Source organism: Salvelinus sp. IW2-2015, linkage group LG20 (genome assembly GCF_002910315.2).
Source record: "Salvelinus sp. IW2-2015 linkage group LG20, ASM291031v2, whole genome shotgun sequence".
Classification (NCBI taxonomy): Eukaryota; Metazoa; Chordata; class Actinopteri; order Salmoniformes; family Salmonidae; genus Salvelinus; species Salvelinus sp. IW2-2015.
Genome location: NC_036860.1, coordinates 15,036,109 through 15,059,305, shown reverse-complemented (window position 1 = coordinate 15,059,305; position 23,197 = coordinate 15,036,109). Strand labels below are relative to the sequence as shown.

The window sequence follows — 23,197 nt, the reverse complement described above, 5'->3', positions numbered from 1 at the left end:
ACTTTCCGAATTCGTTTTTTTTCCGAGTTCACAGTTGTCTTGAAAGCACCATTAGCTAGCCAACTTCACAATGACGTCCTATAATGCCGTGTTCAATGCTAGTCGGAACTAGGAAACTAATTTCCAACTTCCTGATTCATTGAACGAGGCACATGTATAACTACAACCAGTTTTATCAAAGATTTTTACAACTAAGATAGACCACAGCCTGTTGTTTCCAACGGGAACAAATTAGTCATAGTGGGCAGAACAAGCAAGAGGTGGGCGGAGCCAAGCACGAGCTAGCGAGATCCTATTGGCGCGTTCTAGCAACTTTTGCATATTTCCGTCAGGGAACGACTCTTTGAAGTGAGCGTGTGCAATAACACAATTCGCTTTGGCACTCCTTCTAAACAATTGTAATTGTTTTGAGTAAACGTTTACAAAACGTTGTCCACTCTGTTCGGCACGGATTCTAGTTTTGGTGACAGAAAAACTGTATTGAGATCAAATGTTTCATTGATGAGAAAATTTGCAGAATCTCTGCCAAAATCCATCTCGTTCTATATTCTCCCAGTGCCGGCCAATGGGCTTCCTATTACTACTATATTTGGTAGTGAGTGGAAACGCCAAAGGGGTGCTTCACATTTATACGTCCAGTGAAATATCTGTCTCATTGTTCTATTTGTGATTGTAGCATTTTTGACATTTCCGAGTTTCCTAGTTCCGACTAGTAGTTGAACGCGGCTCAAGTGGGGATCGGGGATTTCTATTGGAGAAGTAATTTCTGCCTATCTTCATACTGTACTGTCTTTGACGTAATTTGTCTCAGTTTGGATATGCGGAAAACTGGAACTTCGAGTTTCATTTGATCAAGAGCGGTTGACTTGAAATTCACCCACAAAAGTAGCTAGCAAGACTGGATAAGAAGTAGACAAATATGAAGAGCATTCTGTGAGGACTGACAATAGTGGAAGCGAATGAAAACATGTAACGTTAGCTAGCTATATATGTCTTAGTCTTCTATCGAATTAATACAACTTTACAGCGATAGCCTGCTGTTGCTAGCTTGAAGTTGAAGAAGTGGAGTGGAGAGGAGATGAACGCTTAGCACTATATATATTTTTTTTAATTATATTTTAGAAAAGTTATTATTACTCACTGGGACGTTTTGCTTATGAGGACTCCGATTCGGCGTGGAGCAGTGAGGGCCGAACCACCACAGGTAACGTTAATATTTAAGTGGCCGCATATTTTGAGGGACTTTCGGTCCGGTGTTCAGCCATTCAAACATCAGTGGGTGTTAGTGGTGTGCCGATGACCAATGTAGAGTTGCACATTTCCATTTTTGAAAAGATTAAGTAAGTCAAGTGTAGCCTTGTGAACATTCATGCCACAGATACCACCTGAACTGATACGTGCATGCCATGACTAAAGAAAGGAGAGGGCGTGGTGACAGTTTAGACAGTCTGATAAGATGCTGGCACGAAGTTCTTGGACTAAGTAATATCCTTATTTACTACAGACATTAGCAGGGGCGCAACTTTGGTTTTAGAAGTAGGGGGAATGGGGTCCTCCCTCAGAATTTGTTGTTTGTGCATCTAAAGCTCATTTCCTGCGTTTCTACTAAGGCTGTCCCGAACACACAAAAAAAAATTGGTCCACCAAGATTAGTCTTCTTTCATTTTAAAARGTGTATTTTTCCATTTATAGACGCACCCTGTGTGTTTTAACAAAATCAATTGTACGTACTGAACTTGTCTGATGCTGTTTGATTAAATATCGAAGACCCACACATGACTCGAGGGAGCCAGAGATAGCCTAACCAGAAGGAAAAAAACCTATTCCCGACCGTCCTTCACCCGCTGCTGCTGGCCTTCCCTCCTGAAGTTTCCGTTAATAGGCTATATCAGTGGTCGGAAACCTTTTCCATTTGAAGTGCCAATTGATCTTTCCGTTTATACCAATCTGCGTGCCAGTTATGATTTTCATATGCACATTTTTGTGGAACAGTTTCATTTAATTTATAGAAGTCTTTGTATCTCAAAATCATTGTCTGTGGTTAATCTACATTGCCAAATATGTAATAATAACCTACATAAAGCCAACACACACAAACATTGCAGCTTGCAGGTAGAAAATATCCTGATAAAAATAAATATCCTATAAATCAAATTGGCTAAGCATGGCCTGTCTGCAATTATCTTGAAACATTGTAACATTGTATCAACTGGGTCTCCCCAAAACTCGTGCTAGCAAACTTGAAACATTGTATAAAATATTCTGTGCCCTCAGTTTCCCATGCCAGTGAGCTCAGGACGGACACACCTGTAGACTATTTGTGCAAAGGAAAATAAGTAATCAGGTATTTTATGACGTTTCCATTACATTTTTCCCTTTCATGCCGAGTGTTTATCGAAAGGGAGAGAGCTGGAAATGTTGTTCAAATACTTTGAGGAACTATAGTCTTTCTAAGTTGATTCTAAAAACAGATTTTGTTTACTTGCTGTTTGAGGTGAAGAGACATTACTTTGAGAAGCTCCACAGCTCATTAGTGGTGGTGAGTTAAGACAATCAGAAATACTATCAGACATCCCCAAATGGCCACATGTATTGGTCTACATTTGCACGCAGGCCATGTCCTACGTCTATATGCATAATCAGATGCGCGTCCTTACGCTGTCCATTGACAGGAGGGTTTCAAACAAAAGACAATGAATAATTTGACAACTCGTATATGTAATGAAATAAACAAAAACTTGTCCACTCCGACAATGAGAACAAACGGTAAATGACTAATAATAATATATATATATATTTGTTTATTATATATATTTTTTTTACCCCCTTTTTCTCCCCAATGTTTGTGGTATCCAATTGTTAGTAGTTACTATCTTGTCTCATCGCTACAACTCCCGTACGGGCTCGGGAGAGACGAAGGTCGAAAGCCATGCGTCCTCCGAAACACAACCCAACCAAGCCGCGCTGCTTCTTAACACAGCGCGCATCCAACCCGGAAGCCAGCCACACCAACGTGTCGAAGGAAACACCGTGCACCTTGGTTAGCGTGCACTGCGCCCGGCCCGCCACGCCACAGGAGTCGCTGGTGCGCAGTGAGACAAGGTTATCCCTACCGGCCAAACCCTCCCTAACCCGGACGACACTAGGCCAATTGTGCATCGCCCCACGGACCTCCCGGTCGCGCCATGCTGCGACAGAGCCTGGGCGCGAGCCCAGAGTCTCTGGTGGCACAGCTAGCGCTGCGATGCAGTGCCCTAGACCACTGCGCCACCCGGGAGGCCAATAATAATATATTTAATGCATTAACAGAAATAACCTAACACACATTGCAGATTAGAAATAATGGGAATTAACAGTATTTGTAGGCTACTATTGGTTATGTACAGTATGTAATGGGTAATTGATAGACATAACTTCATTGTGTGCACTGTTTGCTATGAAACAATGAATACCCACAAAATTGCGTGAGAGTGCATTCTGGAGAGACGTGCCTCTGAGCCACAATCCCCATATTCTTGGACCGTGGCATCGCCGCAGCCTCCTCAATGGATTAATCCACTGAGACAGGCGCAAATAAAACTGGTGTCTCGTGTGCCATGAAAAAAATATATATATATTTGACTGCTCAAAAAAACCAACTCATTTTCAATACAGACCCCTTTTACAGTAGGCTAGTCCATTATGAAAGTTGCACAGTATACTCTTAATCTTATAATAAATCAGATCTAGTGATACATAACGTGACATTTCTGCCATGCATTGTTTGCCGCTATAAATGCTAGCTTAAACAGTTTCTTCTGATAAGTCTCCAGTATCAACTGTATCAATCCAGTATCAAGCAAACAAAAACAGGGAAAATAGAGAATCTTTAAACATGCTGAGCTAAAATAACATACACTTTGCCAGAATTCAGCCAGCCTGTTCAAGATCATAACATATACAAATACAGTGCATTCGGAAAGTATTCAGACCCCTTCCCTTTTTCCACATTTTGTTACGTTAAAGCCGTATTCTAAAATTGATTAAATGAAACATTTCTCATCAATCTACACACAGCACCCCATAATGACAAAGCGAAAACAGGCTTTTAGAATAAAAAACAGAAATACCTTATTTACATAAGTATTCAGATCCTTTTCTATGAGACTCAATTGAGCTCAGGTGCATCCTTTTTCCATTGTTTCTACAACTTGATTGGAGTCCACCTGTGGTAAATTCCATTGATTGGACATGATTTGGGAAGGCACACACCGGTCTATTTAAGGTCCCACAGTTAACAGTGCATGTCAGAGCAAAAACCAAGCCATGAGGTTGAAGGACTTGTCCGTAGCTTCGAGACAGGATTGTGTCGAAGCACAGATCTGGGGAAGGGTACCAAAACATTTCTGCAGCATTGAAGGTCCCCAAGAACACAGTGGCCTTCATCATTCTTGTATGGAAGAAGTTTGGAACCACCCAGACTCTTCCTAGAGCCCGCCGCCCGGCTAAACTGAGGAATCGGGGGAGGACCTTAGTCAGGGAGGTGACCAAGAACCTGATGGTCACTCTGGCAGAGCTCCAGAGTTCCTCTGTGGAGATGGAAGAATCTTCCAGAAGAAGAACCATCTCTGCAGCACTCCAAAAGGCCTTTATGGTAGTGGCAACTCCTCAGTAAAAGGCACATGACAGCCTGCTTGGAGTTTGCCAAAAGGCACCTAAAGGACTCTCAGATCATGAGAAACAAGTTTCCCTGGTCTGATGAAACCAAGATTGAACTCTTTGGCCTGAATGCCAAGTGTCACATCTGGAGGAAACCTGGCACCATCCCTACAGTGAAGCATGGTGGTGGCAGCATCATGCTGTGGGGATGTTTTTCAGGGACTGGGAGACTAATCAGGATCGAGGCAAAGGTGAACGGAGCAAAGTACAGAGATCCTTGTTGAAAACCTACTCCAGAAGGCTCAGGACCTCAGAATGGGGCGAAGGTTACCCTTCCAACAGGACAATGACCCTAAGCACACAGCCCAGACAACGCAGGAGTGGCTTCGGGACAAGTCTCTGAATGTCCTTGAGTGGCCCAGCCAGAGCGCGGACATGAATATCTCTCTCGAGCCCGGACATGAACATCTCTCAGCAACACTCCCCATCCAACCTGACAGCTTGAGAGGATCTCCAGAGAAGAATCAGAGAAACTCCCCAAATACAGGTGTGCCAAGCTTGTAGCGTCATACCCAAGAAGACTAAAAGGCTGTAATCGCTGCCCAATGTGCTTCAACAAAGTACTGAATAAATGGTCAGAATACTTATGTACATTTGACTCGTTTCAGGAAACTAGGCGTATGTCGCGGGTCACTACTTCACAGGAGAGTCATTTGAACGTAAACTTTATTTAAAATATATATATATATATCTAAATGCATTTTCTTTGGCAGAAATGCCTTCTGGAACGTGAACTTTCATGTGCCTTATTAACATACTTGTATGCCATCTGTAATTACAAATACAATTGTTAAATTACGAGCCTAGTTGTTTTAACCACAGAAAAATAACCTAATGAGTGGGCTGGACATGCCGAGAGATGAGTTCGGATTGGTTTGCCATATAGCCAGCTTCTGTCAATTTGAGCTGGTTAGTATGTGTAGGTAATCCTGTCCTTAAAAATATACACTGCTCAAAAAAATAAAGGGAACACTAAAATAACACATCCTAGATCTGAATGAATGAAATATTCTTATTAAATACTTTTTTCTTTACACAGTTGAATGTGCTGACAACAAAATCACACAAAAATTATCAATGGAAATCAAATTTATCAACCCATGGAGGTCTGGATTTGGAGTCACACTCAAAATTAAAGTGGAAAACCACACTACAGGCTGATCCAACTTTGATGTAATGTCCTTAAAACAAGTCAAAATGAGTCTCAGTAGTGTGTGTGGCCTCCACGTGCCTGTATGACCTCCCTACAACGCCTGGGCATGCTCCTGATGAGGTGGTGGATGGTCTCCTGAGGCATCTCCTCCCAGACCTGGACTAAAGCATCCGCCAACTCCTGGACAGTCTGTGGTGCAACGTGGCGTTGGTGGATGGAGCGAGACATGATGTCCCAGATGTGCTCAATTGGATTCAGGTCTGGGGAACGGGCGGGCCAGTCCATAGCATCAATGCCTTCCTCTTGCAGGAACTGCTGACACACTCCAGCCACATGAGGTCTAGCATTGTCTTGCATTAGGAGGAACCCAGGGCCAACCGCACCAGCATATGTTTATACTGTGTCAGTGTGAAAAGTAGGGAATTAGCTACGGAAACTGACAGATCAATAATGTTACATTGCTATACTGACTCAAATATAATATTGCGCTGTCAAATGTCAGTATATCGGTTTTCAATCATTTGCCCGCAGGTTTCATTGTCTGCTTTCAGGTCTAGTGTGATTCATTTAAGCCAACTTTTGGCTAGCTCTAATGGTACTTCAACTGGCGAAAAGTATCCAAGTTAATTTACTTCAGGTGAAACGGGACAAAAAGCCATCAAAACATTTCCATACACACAACAGCTGTTAGATACTGCTATCTGACAGATAGCTAGAGCTGAACTGGCTGTGGTAGCTACTAGCTAGTTCATTCTCTTCAGACAGACCTTCAGTCGAGAGGGGATGAAACATTAGCTAACATTACATGTCAGTTACACTTTTAGATCATCACTGGGAATAAACAATAATAATAAACTGCTGACAGCAGTTGCCTTGCCAGCTACATCAGTCAAATAAAGAGTAGCCTGTTTCTGCTCTGCTCTGCTTTTACAACTCTGAGAAAAAGTGCAACACACAGAGACAGCAGCTGCAGACAGCAGCACCGTGCTGGTCAGAAGCTTTGCCTTCACACAGCCTGTCCGCAAGCTCTGTGATGTCTGCGTGGTCCTAAATCCAGCCGGCTGAAACCGCCTACCTGACCACTCGGAGGCGTCCAGATGTTCCTAAAGCTCACCGATGGCATTTTTTTGTATCAGTGTAATGATAACACTGAGGGGGACACATGCAATTTTAGAATGTGGGGTGAAATATGGGGTGACAGTTGCGCCCTTGGCCYTTAGATTAATCAAACAACCACACATACACACCGATAGTGCTGAGCGATTAGTCGTTTCAGTTCGATTATTAAAATATAACTGGTTTCGGTAAAAAAACAAAAAAACATTCTATACAATATAATGGGGGGTGGCCAGTGCTCTTCTGGCTGTGCTGGGTGGAGATAGTACATGGCCACTTCTTAGGGATCAAATCCCGTTAACGGGATCGATTTGACAACATCCGGTGAAATGGCAGAGCGCCAAATTCAAATAKAATTATTAGAAATATTTAACTTTCATACAATCACAAGTGCAATACACCAAATTAAAGCTTTACTTCTTGTTAATCCAGCCACCGTGTCAGATTTCAAAAAGGCTTTACGGCAAAAGCAAACCATGCTATTATCTGAGGACAGCACCCCATCAAACAAACACAGAAAATCATATTTCATCCCGCCAGGCGCGACACAAAACTCAGAAATAACGATATAATTCATGCTTTACCTTTGACGAGCTTCTTCTGTTGGCACTCCAATATGTCCCATAAACACCACAAATGGTCCTTTTGTTCAATTAATTATGTCGTTATATATACAAAATGTCCATTTATTTGGCGCGTTTGATCCAGAAAAACACTGGTTCCAACTCGCGCAACATGACTACAAAATATCTAATAAATTACCTGTAATCTTTGTCCAAACATTTCAAACAACTTTCCTAATACAACTTTAGGTATTTTTTAACATAAATAATCGATCAAATTTAAGACGGGATAAACTGCGTTCAATAGCGGATAAAAACAAAGTGGAGCGAGCTTTCAGGTCGCGCGCCCCTAACAGTACACTTCACTCGACCCTCGTTCTGAACAGCAATACTTCTTCATTACTCAAAGGAAAAACATCAACCAATTTCTAAAGACTGTTGACATCCAGTGGTAGCGATAGGAACTGCAAGCAAGTGCCTTAGAAATCTAGATCCCCATAGAAAACCCATTGAAAAGAGTGACCTCAACAACCAAAAAATCCTGGGTGGTTTGTCCTCGGGGTTTCGCCTGACAAATAAGTTATGTTACACTCACAGACATGATTCAAACAGTTTTAGAAATTTCAGAGTGTTTTCTATCCAAATCTAATAATAACATGCATATCCTAGCTTCTGGTCCTGAGTAGCAGGCAGTTTACTTTGGGCACACTTTTCATCCGGACGTGAAAATACCGCCCCCTAGCTTAGAGAGGTTTTAAGGCCAGATTGTTCTTCAAGATGTTCATAGATGACCAGCAGGGTCAATCAGAGGTTGAGACAGCAGGTGCGGTAGAGAGAGAGAATCAAAAACAACAGGTAGCACGTCCGGTGAACAGGTCAGGGTTCCATAGCCGCAGGCAGAATAGTTGAAACTGCAGCAGCAACACGACGAGATGACTCCTTCCTGAGGCATGGTCCTAGGGCTCAGATCCTCCGGGAGGGGAGGGAGGGAGAGCGAGAATTAGAGGGAGCATACTTAAATTCACACAGGACACCAGGTAAGACAGGAGAATTACACAAGATATAACAGACTGACGGGGAACAGTCGGGGAACACTGGCCCCGTCCGACGATACACCCGGACAGAGCCAAACAGGCAGGATATAACCCCACCCACTTTGCCAAGCACAGCCCCCACACCAATAGAGGGATATCAACAGACCACCAACTTACTACCCTGAGACAAGGAGTATAGCCCACAAAGATCTCCTCCACCGCACGAGCCTGACGGGACGCAAATCCGGACCTTGAAATCAGTCCTAGCCTTAACAGGAAGCCAGTGTAGAGAGGCTAGCACTAGAGTAATATGATCAAATGTTTTGGTTCTAGTCGAGATTCTAGCAGCAGTGTTTAGCACTAACTGAAGTTTGTTTAGTGCCCTTATCCATGTAGCCGGAGAGTAGAGCATTACAGTAGTCTAATCTAGAAGTGACAAAATCATGGATGAGCTTTTCTGCGTAATTTTTGGACAATTTTTTTTTTTTTTCAAAGCTGTCCTTGAAATATTCTTTATATGTTCGTCAAAAGAGAACTCAGGGTCTAGAGTAACGCAGAGGTTCTTCAGTTTTATTTGAGACAACTGTACAACCATCAATATTAATTGTCAGATCCAACAGCAATTCACTTTATTTCTTGGGACCTAGAACTATAATCTATGTTTTGTCCGAGTTTAAAAGTAAAACATGTGCTTCCATCCACTTCCTTATGTCTGAAACACAGGTTTCCAGGGAGGGCAATTTTGGGGCTTCACCATGTTTCATCGAAATGTACAACTGTGTGTCGTCCGCATAGCAGTGAAAGTTGACATTGTGTTTCTGAATGACATCACCAAGAAGTAGAATATATAGTGTAAACAATAGTGGTCCTAAAATTGAACCTTGAGGAACACTGAAACTTAGAATTGATTTGTCAGAGGATAAACCATACACGGAGACAAACAGATATCTTTCTAAACCAGGCAAGAACTTGTCCGGGTAGACCAATTAGGGTTTCCAATCTCTCCAAAACAATGTGGTGATCGATGGTGTCAAAAGCAGCGCTAAGGTCTAGGAGCACGAGGACAGATGCAGAGCCTTGGTCTGGCGCCATTTAAAAGTAATTTACCACCTTCATGAGTGCAGTCTCAGTGCTATGATGGGCTGTAAAACCAGACTGAAGTGTTTTAGTATACATCATTTGTCTTCAGGATGGCAGTGAGTTGCTGGGAAACAGCTTTCTCAAAAAATGTTGAGAGCAATTGGAGATTCGATATAGGCCTATTTTTTTATTTAAAAAATAAAACATTTTCTGGGTCAAGGTTTGGCTTTTTCAAGACAGGCTTTATTACTAGCACTTTTAGTGATGTGGTACACATCCGGTGGGTATGGAGCAATTTATTATGTTCAACATAGGAGGGCCAAGCACAGGAAGTAGCTCTTTCAGTAGTTTATTTGGAATAGTGTTCAGTTTGCAGATGGAAGGTTTAGAGGCCATGACTATTGCCATGAATGTGTCAAGACATACAGGATTAAAAAACTTACGGACTACTCTTTGAAAACTACTTTCAAAGAGTAGTCCGTAATTTGCTTTCTAATGATCATGATCTTTTCATTGAAGTTCATGAATTCATCACTGCTGACGTGAAAGCCATCTTCTCTTGGGGAATGCTGCTCTTTAGTTAGCTTTGAGACCGTATCAATTAAGTTGAAAAAATAGGATGATCGAGCAGCAGTAGTGAGGGCTCTTCGATATTGCATGGTACTGTCTTTCCAAGCTAGTTGGAAGACTTCCAGTTTGGCGGAGCGCCATTTCCGTTCCTATTTTCTGGAAGCTTGCTTCAGGGCTCGGGTATTAACTTCTCTAGGGTAGGGGGCAGCATTCGGAATTTTGGATGAAATGCATGCCCAAATTAAACTGCCTGTTTCTCGGGCCCTGAAGATATGATCTGCATATAACTGATAGATTTGGATAGAAAACACTCTAAAGTTTCCAAAACTGTTAAAATAGTGTCTGTGAGTATAACAGAACTGATTTGGCAGGTGAAAACCTGAGAAAAATCCATTCAGGAAGTCGTTTCTTTTTGGTTTTGTAGTTTTCTATTCAATGCCATTACAGTATCGATTGACTTAGGACTCAAATTGCAGTTTCTATGCCTTCCACTAGATGTCAACAGTCTTTAGAAAGTGTTTCAGTCTTGTATTCTGAAAAATGAGGAAGTAAGAGCAGACTGAATGAGTGGACCCTAAAGTTTCACAGAGCTTTTTCCTGCGCACAACCGAGAGAGTGCGTTTCTTGTTTACATTTTATATTGACGGCGTTATTGTCCGGTTGAAATATTATTGATTATTTAGGCTAAAAACAACCTGAGGTTTGAATATAAACATCGTTTGACATGTTTCTAGGAACTTTACGGATACAATTTGGATTTTTTTGTCTTCCTGTTTTGACTGCGTTTGAGCCTGTGGATTACTGAAGAAACGCGCGAACAAAACAGGTTTTTGGGTATAAAGAGACTGTGTTGAACAAAAGGAACATTTATTGAGTAAATTAATGTCTGCTGAGTGCAACCATATGAAGATCATCAAAGGTAAAGGATTAATTTGATCTCTATTTCTAAATTGTAACTGTTCTATCTGGCTGGCTACTGTTTGTAATAATTTGTCTAGTGGGCTATGTTCTCAAATAATCGTAWGGTATGCTTTCGCCGTAAAGCATTTTTTAAATCTGACACCGTGGTTGGATTCACAAGACGTTAATCTTTAAACCTATGTAAAATATGTTTTGTTTTCWGAATTTTTATAATGAGTATTTCTGTATTTGAATTTGGCMCCCAGCAGTTTCACTGGCTGTTGAAGAGGTGGGACGCTACCGTCTCACGTGCCCAAGAGAGGTTAAAGGTTCAATTTAGATTCCCAGTTAGGTGGTTAACCAATTAAAAAATGTATTTTCTTTTTTTACTCCGGCGTCCTTGGGTAGGTAGAGGTAGTCTGGAAGGTCATCTAGCAATCTTTGGGTTGTCCGATAATTTATAGCATGCCTTTTGATGATCCTTGGTTGGGGTCTGAGGAGGTTATTTGTTTTGCGATTGCAAACGTAATAAAATGGTGGTCTAATTTAGTCCAGGATTTTGAGGAAAAACATTTTAGATCCACAATATTTATCCACGGGACAAAACTAGATCCAGGGTATGACTGTGGCAATGAGTAGGTCTGGAGACATGTTGGACAAAACCCACTGAGTCGATGGCTCCGAAAGCCTTTTGGAGTTGGTCTGTGGACTTTTCCATGTGAATATTAAAGTCACCAAAAATGTGAATATTATCTGCCACGACTACAAGGTCTGATTAGGAATTCAGGAACTCTGACTTCCCTGATTGTGTAGGTTGCATAGATTTAATGACTAAAACGTGTATGTATGTGTAAATGTTAGCGACACTGGTGTTCGAGGCGGAGGTGTTCGAACTCTTGTGTGTAGAATGATTGAAATGTGGATAGACTGGATTCTCCAGCCATGTGTTTGTGTACGGCATTGCTTTCACTTCCCTATGAGTGCCATGGCATCAGCCATGGTGTTTGTCACTGACGTATTCAGGTAGAAACAAAGACTGTTCCATTAGCAACACAACCGCAACTATGGGGAAAAACAGACTGTAAACTATGTTTCTTCAACGTTTATTGAAAACATAAATACATTTGCACTATGAGCACTTGTTGTCTCAAATACATTGTTACAGTTGTTGGTTAGTTAGCTAGCAAATGTTTTGCCATATTAGAATTGTCATGAAATCATTCAAAACAAGACATGGTGTCAAGAACAACATTAAAACTAGCTGAAATTTGTCACTTACGATTCCCCACAAAGCAGTTTCTTGTAACTTTTGGTAGCTATTTGGCCATCCAGAATCACAACTCACTGACTTCTGCCCCATTGAAGCATGCACATCGTTTTTGTGACATTGTCAGCTAACCCATCTGTGGAAGCATGACAGATCTAGGCTACATACGGTCAGTCTGTCTGTCAGTCAGTCAGTCAATAAAAGCGATAGAAGTTCAAATCAAATCCCATAACTAATGAAAGGGTTGGTGTCTTTAGGTTGGGGCTGCCTTTGGAGTTGACTTTAACCATGCACTTGTAGTATGCAGTATAGCAACTCCTAAGACACAAAAAATGTCAGGTATAGGCCAATAACATTTCTCTCTCTTGCTCTCTCAGTGATGTCAGCTGATGCGCTCAACCCTACCTCTCCCAACCCCTCAGTGATGTCAACTGATGCGCTCAAACCTACCTCTCCCAACCCCTCAGTGATGTCAACTGATGCGCTCAACCCTACCTCTCCCAACCCCTCAGTGATGTCAACTGATGCGCTCAACCCTACCTCCCCCAACCCCTCAGTGATGTCAACTGATGCGCTCAATCCTACCTCTCCCAACCCCTCAGTGATGTCAACTGATGCGCTCAACCCTACCTCTCCCAACCCCTCTGTCTCGTCCATCTCTCTGGTTGAGATCAAGGCAGACACTCGTCTGGTGCTGAAAGCTTTCCTCCGCAGCGCACTCTCTAATCCTTCAGCCGAGCGACTTGGGACGGTGGGGGGAAGCTACAAAGACCACAACAAGTACAGGTAACAACTCTCTCACGTAGCCCCCCCCCCCCCCCCCKTCTAGGCTATTACCTGTCATCCCCATCACCTCACATCCCTGCCATTCACCCTCATCCTAGTTGTATTTTTTTTTAAATGCCACCCAATATTCTTTAACCTTTTATTTTTAATGGTATCTTTCTTTGTAATCTATCCAACCATCCTACCTCTTTATCCATCTCCACTGTCTCTTCCTTCCAGTGCAAAGGAGTCTAGGAAGCGGCCGGACAATGGCTGGGACTCTCTGGATGAAGCAATCAGCTCAGTAGAGGAGAAGAAACACGGCTTGAAGGACCTCATTAAGAGACGACTGCAGCCACGGCCCTCCAACCTGCCCCTCCGTCGCTCAGCTAAAGACAGTGGTGCAGACCAGACACAAAATGGTGGCTCCTTGGAGAAGGACGGAAGACCAAACCGAACCAACCCAGGCCTGCCAGGCTTCTTCAGAGACCAACTCGAGGTGAGATGGATTCACGTTGTTAATCACAACGCATTATTCAAAATGTACTAAGAAATGACATGTCACATACAGTACATTTACATTTAAGTCATTTAGCAGACGCTCTTATCCAGAGCGACTTACAAATTGGGTACCAGTCAAAGGTTTAGACACACCTACTCATTCAAAGGTTTTTCATTATTTTTACTATTTTCTACATTGTGGAATACTAGTGAATACATCAAAACTATGAAATAACACATATGGAATCATGCAGTAACCAAAAAAGTGTTAGACAAATCAAAATATATTTTATATTTGAGATTCTTCAAAGTAGCCACCCTTTGCCTTGATGACAGCTTTGCACACTCTTGGCATTCTCTCAACCAGCTTCATGAGGTAGTCACCTGGAATGCATTTCAATTAACTTCTTGACGCTAGGAGGCACAATTTCTATGTTTGGAAAAATAACGTTCCCAATGTAAACGGCCTATTTCTCAGGCCCAGATGCTAGAATATGCATATAATTGACAGATGAGGATAGAAAACACTCTAAAGTTTCCAGAACTGTCAAAATATTGTCTGTGAGTATAACAGAACTGATTTTGCAGGTGAAAACCTGAGGAAATCCAACCCGGAAGTGCCTCTTATTTTGAAAAATCCCTGTTCCATTGCCTGCCTATCCTCCATTTAAAGGGATATCAACCAGATTCCTTTTCCAATGGCTTCCACAGGTTGTGAACAGTCTTTAGACATAGTTTCAAGCTTTTATTCTGAAAAATTTGCGCGATTTATCAAATCGCGCCAGTGTCCTTGATTAGTTCTTGCGCGCGAATGTCGTAGCTCGACATTTTATTTCTGTCTTGTATTGAATTATTTTACCCTCCGGTTGAAATATTATCGATTTATTTATGTTAAAAACAACCTGAGGATTGATTATAAAAACGTTTGACATGTTTCTACGAACTTTACGGATACTATTTGGAATTTTCGTCTGCCCTTCAAGACCGGCACGAGCCTGTGGATTACTGAACATAACGCGCAAACCAAATGGAGGTTTTTGGATATAAAAATCATCTTTATCGAACAAAAGGAACATTTATTGTGTAACTGGGAGTCTCGTGAGTGCAAACATCCGAAGATCATCAAAGGTAAGCGATTCATTTTATTGCTTTTCTGACTTTCGTGACCAATCTACATTGCTGCTAGGTGTTCGTAATGTTTTGTCTAGTGATCGATAAACTCACACAAATGCTTGGATTGCTTTCGCTGTAAAGCATATTTTCTAAATCTGACACAACAGGTGGATTAACAACAAGCTACGCTGTGTTTTGCTATATTGCACTTGTGATTTCATGAATATAAATATTTTTAGCATGTTTTTTTATTTGGCGCACTGCAATTCAGCGGTTATTGATGACAATTATACCGCTAAAGGGATCCGTGCGCCAAGAGGTTAACAGGTGTGCCTTGTTAAAAGTTCATTTGTTGAATTTCTTTCCTTAATACGTTTGAGCCAATCAGTTGTGTTGTGACAAGTTAGGGGTGGTATACAGAAGATAGTCCTAGTTGGTAAAAGACCAAATCRATATTATGGCAAGAACAGCTCAAATAAGCAAAGAAAAACGACAGTCCATCATTACTTTAAGACATGAAGGTCAGTCAATACGGAAAATGTCAAGAACTTTACACTTTCTTCAAGTGCAGTTGCAAAAATCATAAAGCGCTATGTGAAACTGGCTCTCATGAGGACCGCCACAGGAAAGGAAAACCCAGAGTTACCTCTGCTGCTGAGGATAAGTTCATTAGAGTTACCAGCCTCAGAAATTACATCGAAAAATATATGCTTCACAGAGTTCAAGTAAAAGATATATCTCAACATCAACTGTTCAGAGGAGACTGCGTGAATCAGGCATTCATGGTCGAATAGCTGCAAAGAAACCACTACACCAATAAGAAGAAGAGAATTGATTGGGCCAATTTTGGTTCCAACCGCTGTGTTTTTGTGAGATGCAGAGTAGGCGAACAGATGATCTCTGCATGTGTGGTTCCCACCGTGAAGCATGGAGAAGGAGGTATGATGGGGTGCTTTGCTGTTGAAACTGTCAGTGATTTAACCAGCATGGCTGCCACAGCATTCTTCAGCGATATGCCATCCATGATGGAGTGCTGCATCAGATGACCTGACCTCAACCCAATTGAGATGGTTTGGGATGAGTTGTAACGCAGAGTGAAGGAAAATCTGCCAACAAGTGCTCAGCGTATGTGGGAACTCCTTCAAGACTGTTGGAAAAGCATTCCAGGTGAAGCTGGTTGAGAGAATGCCAAGAGTGTGCAAAGCTGTCATTGAGGCAAAGGGTGGCTCCTGTGAAGAGTAAATATATATTTTGATTTGTTTAACACTTTTTTTGGTTACTACATGATTCCATGTGTGTTATTTCATAGTTTTGATGTCTTCACTATTATTCTACAATGTAGAAAATAATACAAATAAAGAAAAACCCTTGAATGAGTAGGTGTACAAACTTTTGACTGGTACTGTAATTGGCTGGTATCCCAATCCCACATTTTAAGAGTTTTGTTGGGTTTTAGGTCAGACAGAAGACCTGTGACCGATTTTAGCTGCTGTTTTAAATTCTAGACAAGACCACATCGGTCCTAGAGCAAAACTGCTGCTCTGAAATCTAGCAGAAAACTATGGAATGTAATAAGTTGTGGAATGTGGTTATGATATGTACAAAGCTGTGATTATCTGTTCTTATACAGTGTGTATGTGTATACATACATGCATACATACATTATCCATCATTGTTACTATTACCTCAGGAAGACGTTAGGTTCCCCTCCATGTCAGATGAAGAAGGGAACGATCCGAAACAGCAGAAAAAGGCAAAGAAGTTGAAGAGCCAGATCTCCTCTTTCTTCAGCATAAGAAAGAAGCCAGAAAAGGATAAAGACAAGGATGAGACACGTCTTCAGAGGCCATCCACACTGACCATCGGCGTAGGGCCAGTACCCGGGGCGCCAGTCATCTCTCCCAGTAAGTATTTTGGAACCGAACAGTCGGCAGCAATGAATGTTTGCCTCAAAGTATCATTTATTAGGGGTTCAGCAGCGAACACCATTGGCTCATAGTGGCCATATTGTTTGAGCTGGAGTCGTGGTTGAAGAAATAGGTACATAGATGCTATATACCAAATTTGGTACCTAGCGGTTCTGGTGAAGTAGACGTTTTAAAGTACATAATTCAAAATAGTCCAAAATACATCAAAGCACATTGCATGATCTGTTTGATGTTGAGTTTTGATATTGGACAAGCCTGAAAATTAGTACAGCGGTAGCTCATCCAAGGGGCACAGTGAGCCCACAACTTGAGTCACGGCATTGCTATTTGCAGCTATACTTATTATTATTCATATTAGGGGTTCAAGCAGCGAAGCTGGGTGAAACCCTATTGTTTTTGCTGTTGTTTATTATTGTTATTATTATTATTATACATCTTCTTTTGTCAAGGAAAATTAACATGTACATTCCTGTATGATAATAAGGCCTAGGAGGATGAAAATTGCATGATGGTAATGGCCATTGGCCACACCCTCTCATGCAATGCCAATTGGCCGAATGGTGGCACTATAACAAACAATTGAAAATGCTACATTTGAAAGCTCATGCCCCTCACCCCGTTTGAGCTAGAGTCCTAAAATTCGGTACCCATGAGGTCCGCCATGATCAATTTTTCGCCATTTTGAATTTTGTTAACACTTAAAACGCTACTTCTCTGGCATGAAACTTGACATGTGGCATCTATGGACCAATGTCTCTCAACGTAAAAATAGTTAAGACTACAACCTAAAACAGCTAGTGCCTATTTTAAACATGTGGGCATGGTCTCACACACAAAGGTCTATAAATCAGTCACGGATATTCATATTGTAACAAAACTTGGTACATATTTTGCAAACTCTGTCAAGGCTCAACAAATCCAAGCACCTTCATGTCAACCACACGGTGGCACTATAACGCACATTTCTATATCTCTTGATCTGTTTGACTCAGAGTGATGAAATTAGCATACATTCAAAAGGATATGAGACTAGCTAACCTTTTTTAAAGTATGGTTGAGTTTGGCCACATTATGGCACTGTTGGATGGGAAAAAACATTAATGCAAACTCGTTGGCTCATAGGCCATATTGTTTCAGCTAGAGTCTTGGAAATGGAGTTTGAAGATATGTATCCATACAGTGCATTTGGAAAGTATTCAGACCGCTTCCACATTTTCTTACGTTACAGCCTTATTCTAAAATGAATTAAAGATTTTTTTCCCTCATCAATCTACACACCATAATAACAAAGCAAAAACAGGTTTAGATTTTTTTTCTAATGTATTAAAAATAACATATTACATGTACATAAGTATTCAGACCCTTTACTCAGTACTTTGTTGAAGCACCTTTTGTCAGCGATTACAGCCTCGAGTCTTCTTGGGTATGACGCTACAAGCTTGGCACACCTGTATTTGGGGAGTTTCTCCAATTCCTCTGCAGATCCTCTCAAGCTCTGTCAGGATATTTTCAGGTCTCTCCAGAGATGTTTGATCGGGTTCAAGTCTGGGCTTTGGCTGGGCCACTCAAGGACATTCAGAATCTTGTCCTGAAGCCACTCCTGCGTTGTCTTGGCTGTGTGCTTAGGTTCGTTGTCCTGTTGGAAGGTGAACCTTCGCCCTAGTCTGAGGTCCTAAGCAAGTTTTCATCAATGATCTCTTTGTACTTTACTCCGTTCATCTTTCCCTCGATCCTGACTGGTCTCCCAGTCCGTGCCGCTGAAAAACATCCCCATAGCATGATGCTACCCCCACCATGTTTCACCGTAGGCATGGTTCCAGGTTTCCTCCAGATGTGACGCTTGGCATTCAGGACAAAGAGTTCAATCTTGGTTTCATCAGACCAGGGAAACTTGTTTATCATGGTCTGAGAGTCTTTAGGTGTCTTTTGGCAAACTCAAAGCGGGCTGTCATGTGCCTTAAACTGAGGAGTAGCTTCTGTCTGGCTACCATAAAGGCCTGAGAGGTGGAGTGCTGCAGAGATGGTTCACCCATCTCCACAGAGGAAATCTGGAGCTCTCTGTGACCATCGTGTTCTTGGTCACCTCCCCGACTAAGGCTCTTCTCCACATATTGCTCAGTTTGGACGGGCGGCCAGCTCTAGGAAGAGTCTTGGTGGTTCCAAATTTCTTCCATTTAGGAATGATGGAGGCCACTGTGTTCTTGGGGACCTTCAATGCTGCAGAAATGTTTTGGTACCCTTCCCCAGAACTATGCCTCCACACAATCATGTCTCGGAGCTCTACGGACAATTCCTTCAACCTCATCGCTTGGTTTTTGCTCTGACATGCACTGTCAACTGTGGGACCTTAAATAATATTTACCTCTTTTGTGCATCATGTGCACATTCAGATAGCCTTGTCCAACTAGGTCTACTATCAATCACCTCGTATACCTTAGCTGGCAACATTGTAACCAATGCCTGCCTTAGATGTAATTAAGCAGCAGCGCCTCTTCAACCTCAGGAGGCTGAAGAAATTCGGCTTGTCACCAAAAGCACTCACAAACTTCTACAGATGCACAATCGAGAGCATCCTGTCGGGCTGTATCACCGCCTGGTACGGCAACTGCTCCGCCCACAACCGTAAGGCTCTCCAGAGGGTAGTGAGGTCTGCAGAACGCATCACCAGGGGCAAACTACCTGCCCTCCAGGACACCTACACCACCCGATGTCACAGGAAGGCCATAAAGATCATCAAGGACAACAACCACCCAAGCCACTGCCTGTTCACCCCGCTATCATCCAGAAGGCGAGGTCAGTACAGGTGCATCAAAGCAGGGACCGAGAGACTGAAAAACAGCTTCTATCTCAAGGCCATCAGACTGTTAAACAGCCACCACTAACATTTAGCGGCCGCTGCCAACATACTGACTCAACTCCAGCCACTTTAAAAATGGGAATTGATGGAAATTATGTAAAAATGTACCACTAGCCACTTTAAACAATGCCACTTAATACAATGTTTACATACCCTACATTACCCATCTCATATGTATATACTGTACTCTATATCATCTACTGCATCTTGCCATCTTTATGTAATACATGTACCACTAGCCACTTTATGTTTACATACCCTACAGTACTCATCTCATATGTATATACCGTACTCTATACCATCTACTGCATCTGCCATGCCGTTCTGTACCACCACTCATTCATATATCTTTATGTACATATTCTTTATCCCTTTACACTTGTGTGTGTGTGTAAGGTAGTAGTTGTGGAATTGTTAGGTTAGATTACTGTTGGTTATTACTGCATTGTCGGAACTAGAAGCACAAGCATTTCGCTACACTCGCATTAACATCTGCTAACCATGTGTATGTGACTAATAAAATTTGATTTGATTTGATTTGATGATTTAACCATAAGCTGCTATAGGATATAAAGCCCACAGGTTAAACAATTTAGCTCTGATTTTCTCCCCATCATAACCGTCGGAGGGGGGTAAATAAATGACTTCCTTGAAAAGGGGAGAATATGAGCTTTACAACAATGCCAGAATTATTACTGTACTCATAATATTCAGCAAAAATCATGTGTTTTTCTAATCTGAAAAAGCAACCGCAACTCGCTATTGCCATAGATGAAAATAACGCCTATGGCAAAATAGCTGTCTCTTATACACATCTAGATGTGTATAAGAGACAGGTATAATCCCTACATTTTCCATGACACCCAAAAGTACTCGTTACATTTTGAATGCTTAACAGGACAGGAAAATTGTCCAATTCACACACTTATCAAGATAACATCCCTGCTCATCCCTTCTGCCTCTGATCTGGCGGACTTACTAGACACAAATCTTTTGTAAATTATGTCTGAGTGTACCCCTGGCTATCTGTACATTTTAAAAACAAGAAAATGGTGCCGTCTGCTTTGCTTAATATAAGTAATTTGAAATTATTTATGCTTTTCCTTTTGATACTTAAGTATATTTAGAACCAAATACTTTTAGACTTTTACTCAAGTAGTATTTTACTGGGTGACTTCCACTTTTACTTGAGTAACTTTCTATTAAGGTATCTATACTTTTACTCCAGTATGACAATTGGGTACTTTTTCCACCACTGCTGGGAGCTGTGTGTGGGAGAGCCAGATCAACTCAATCAGCTCGCGCAACAGAAACATGTTATCGATCAATGAGAGGATTGCATTATGTATTCTACACAGCTATGCATGCTTATGATTGGACAAAACAGATGAAAATGAGCTTCATGTCAAAGTGAATGTCTATTAGTCTCACGTGGACTTCTCGTCTTGTTACATTTTCGTCACCTAAAATGAAAAGCAATTGGTAATAGTTCGTTTTTTTCAGCGCGTCTCGTTATCGTAATTTAGTTTTTGTTAGGAGTAATAGGTTGTTGGCGAAATTAACACTGCAACACACCTGATTCAAAGTTGAATGTCCAGACTGAAGACAATGCATATTTTTTGTTGATTATTTCAAACAGGAGTGTTGGAACAAAAGCTGGAATTAAAGCCTGCAACATCCAGTAGCTCTCCAGGACCAGAGTTGGAGGCCCATTCTATTACACTCCTACTGTTCTCTCCTCCCATCCCTCTCTGTAGCACACCCTCCTGAGTTCTATGAGGAGGTGGCTGAGACTCTGGACAGGATTGCTCAGCGGTCCCACAGTATGAAGAGACCCCAAAGGTCCAGCCCACGACCCAGCCCTGCTACCACCCCGGTCAAACCTCCCCCTGGTGAGTGGAAACACACATGCTATGCTGCTGTATGGCTATTTTTTTTTTTTATCCATCTCTCCTGTCCTCAGAACCTGACAAAGAAGAAATGGTGCGCCAGCTGGTCCAGGTACTGTCTATGGAAGGGGACGCCATCAACTACAAGGTAAGACTTCTGGTGTAGGACTAGATCTAGATCACCTGACACTGCAGTTTCTAACTACCTACACAGTTTCCAACTACCTGCGTACACCTTTACGAACTACCTACACCTTTACTACCTGCCTACACCTTTACGAACTACCTACACCTTTACTACGTACACCTTTACTAACTACATACACCGTTACAAACAACCTATACCTCTACTACGTACACCTTTACTAACTACATACCCATGTATTGTGTGTTCCCCCCCCAGATCCAGTCGGACCCCTTCCTGCGCTCCACGCTGAACCGTCTCTCATACCCGTCCTTCGCCAAGCTCCTGGACACCTTCGCCAGCCAGGAACAGGCCACGCCCTCACCTCTGCCGCCTCCCTCCAGCAGCCCCACGCTGAGACGAGTGGCCGTCACCATGGAGGTCTCGCGGCGTGTCGTCACGGCGACAGGGATGCAGCGCATGCAGGGCTACGCAGAGCGCTATATGGAGAACTTTGCCCCCTGGGTGAAGAGCCATGGAGGATGGGTAAGTGTTTGCTCCAATTGCCCTGTCCCTATCAGAACTCTCTATCTCTAAACTCTTTTTGCAAAATGCAAGTTAGCCCTAACTTTTAATGCAGATTTAGCTCAGCGTTTGTTTTCCATTTCTCCTAAACAGCTAAATATATGAAGAATATATACATGTATTTGATAAGAGTAACTTGTTTGGTTGTATAGACTGGTTGGTTGTTGAGCAACAAAACTGACACGTGCGAGACTATGGGGCAAATCAGACGGGGTTCACTTATTTTGTTGACAACATGTAAACTATATTTCATCTCCAATGTTTACTGAAAACATAAATAAAGTTGCACGATGAGCACTATTTTTGTGTTGTTGGTTAGTTAGCTAGTAAATTCTGGCCATATCAGCATAGAAGTAACATCAGTCGAAACACCTCAAAGCAAGACAGGGTATCAAGAACAAGATAAAACTAGCTGAAACGAGCTTACGTACGATTCCCCACCTGGCGACATCTTGTCATTGTTGCTAGCCTTCTGGCCATCCAGAATCGCAACAACACATGGACTTCTGCCCCATTGAAGCGTGCGCAACGTTTTTGTGACATTGTAAGCTAACCCATCTTTTAAAAAAGGTAAATGTGGACATTGGCGCCCTCTGTCTGTTCTAAAGTTTAAAGGTTGTTTCCAAACACAACCACCAGGAGGCAGAAGAAGTCACTGACCACAGCAGGCATCTGGTGCTGATTTTCCCTCCATTTCTAATCCCACATCTCCCATTTTCCATCTGCAGGAAAGTATTGTCCAGTTGGAAGAGATTTTGGAGTGCGACTGACAACCCTACACCATCAAGGCAGCTCGGAAATCCTCACTACTTCCTTTTAACGGTGAACTCTAATCTATGACTAAGGCTTGGAGTTGTGTCCTATCAGGTCAGGTACAACTCAAGGCCCTTCCTGACCTCAGTTTCTCCTGTGGTGAGAGACGGAGAAGGCATTAGCTTTTTAGAACTCTACGACACGTGAATTATGTCACTTGTGTTTGTCTGAGAATCATGTGTACTTGTACAATTCTTTTTTTTTTCTTTTTTTTTTTTATCAACGTTTTTATATAAATGTG

The 23,197-nt window shown here is 42.1% G+C and overlaps 1 protein-coding gene across 1 annotated transcript; it reads left to right on the top strand.

Annotated features, from left to right (window-relative positions):
* Positions 1-669: 669 nt before the first annotated feature.
* Positions 670-23,181, top strand: bcl2l12 (BCL2 like 12). Its single transcript, XM_024013524.2, has 8 exons — positions 670-1,204; positions 12,759-13,167; positions 13,387-13,645; positions 16,451-16,664; positions 21,303-21,437; positions 21,509-21,582; positions 21,838-22,104; positions 22,872-23,181. Exons 2-8 carry the CDS (start codon positions 12,761-12,763, stop codon positions 22,911-22,913), a joined length of 1,398 nt encoding a protein of 465 aa, XP_023869292.1. The 5' UTR covers positions 670-1,204; positions 12,759-12,760; the 3' UTR covers positions 22,914-23,181.
* Positions 23,182-23,197: the final 16 nt, after the last annotated feature.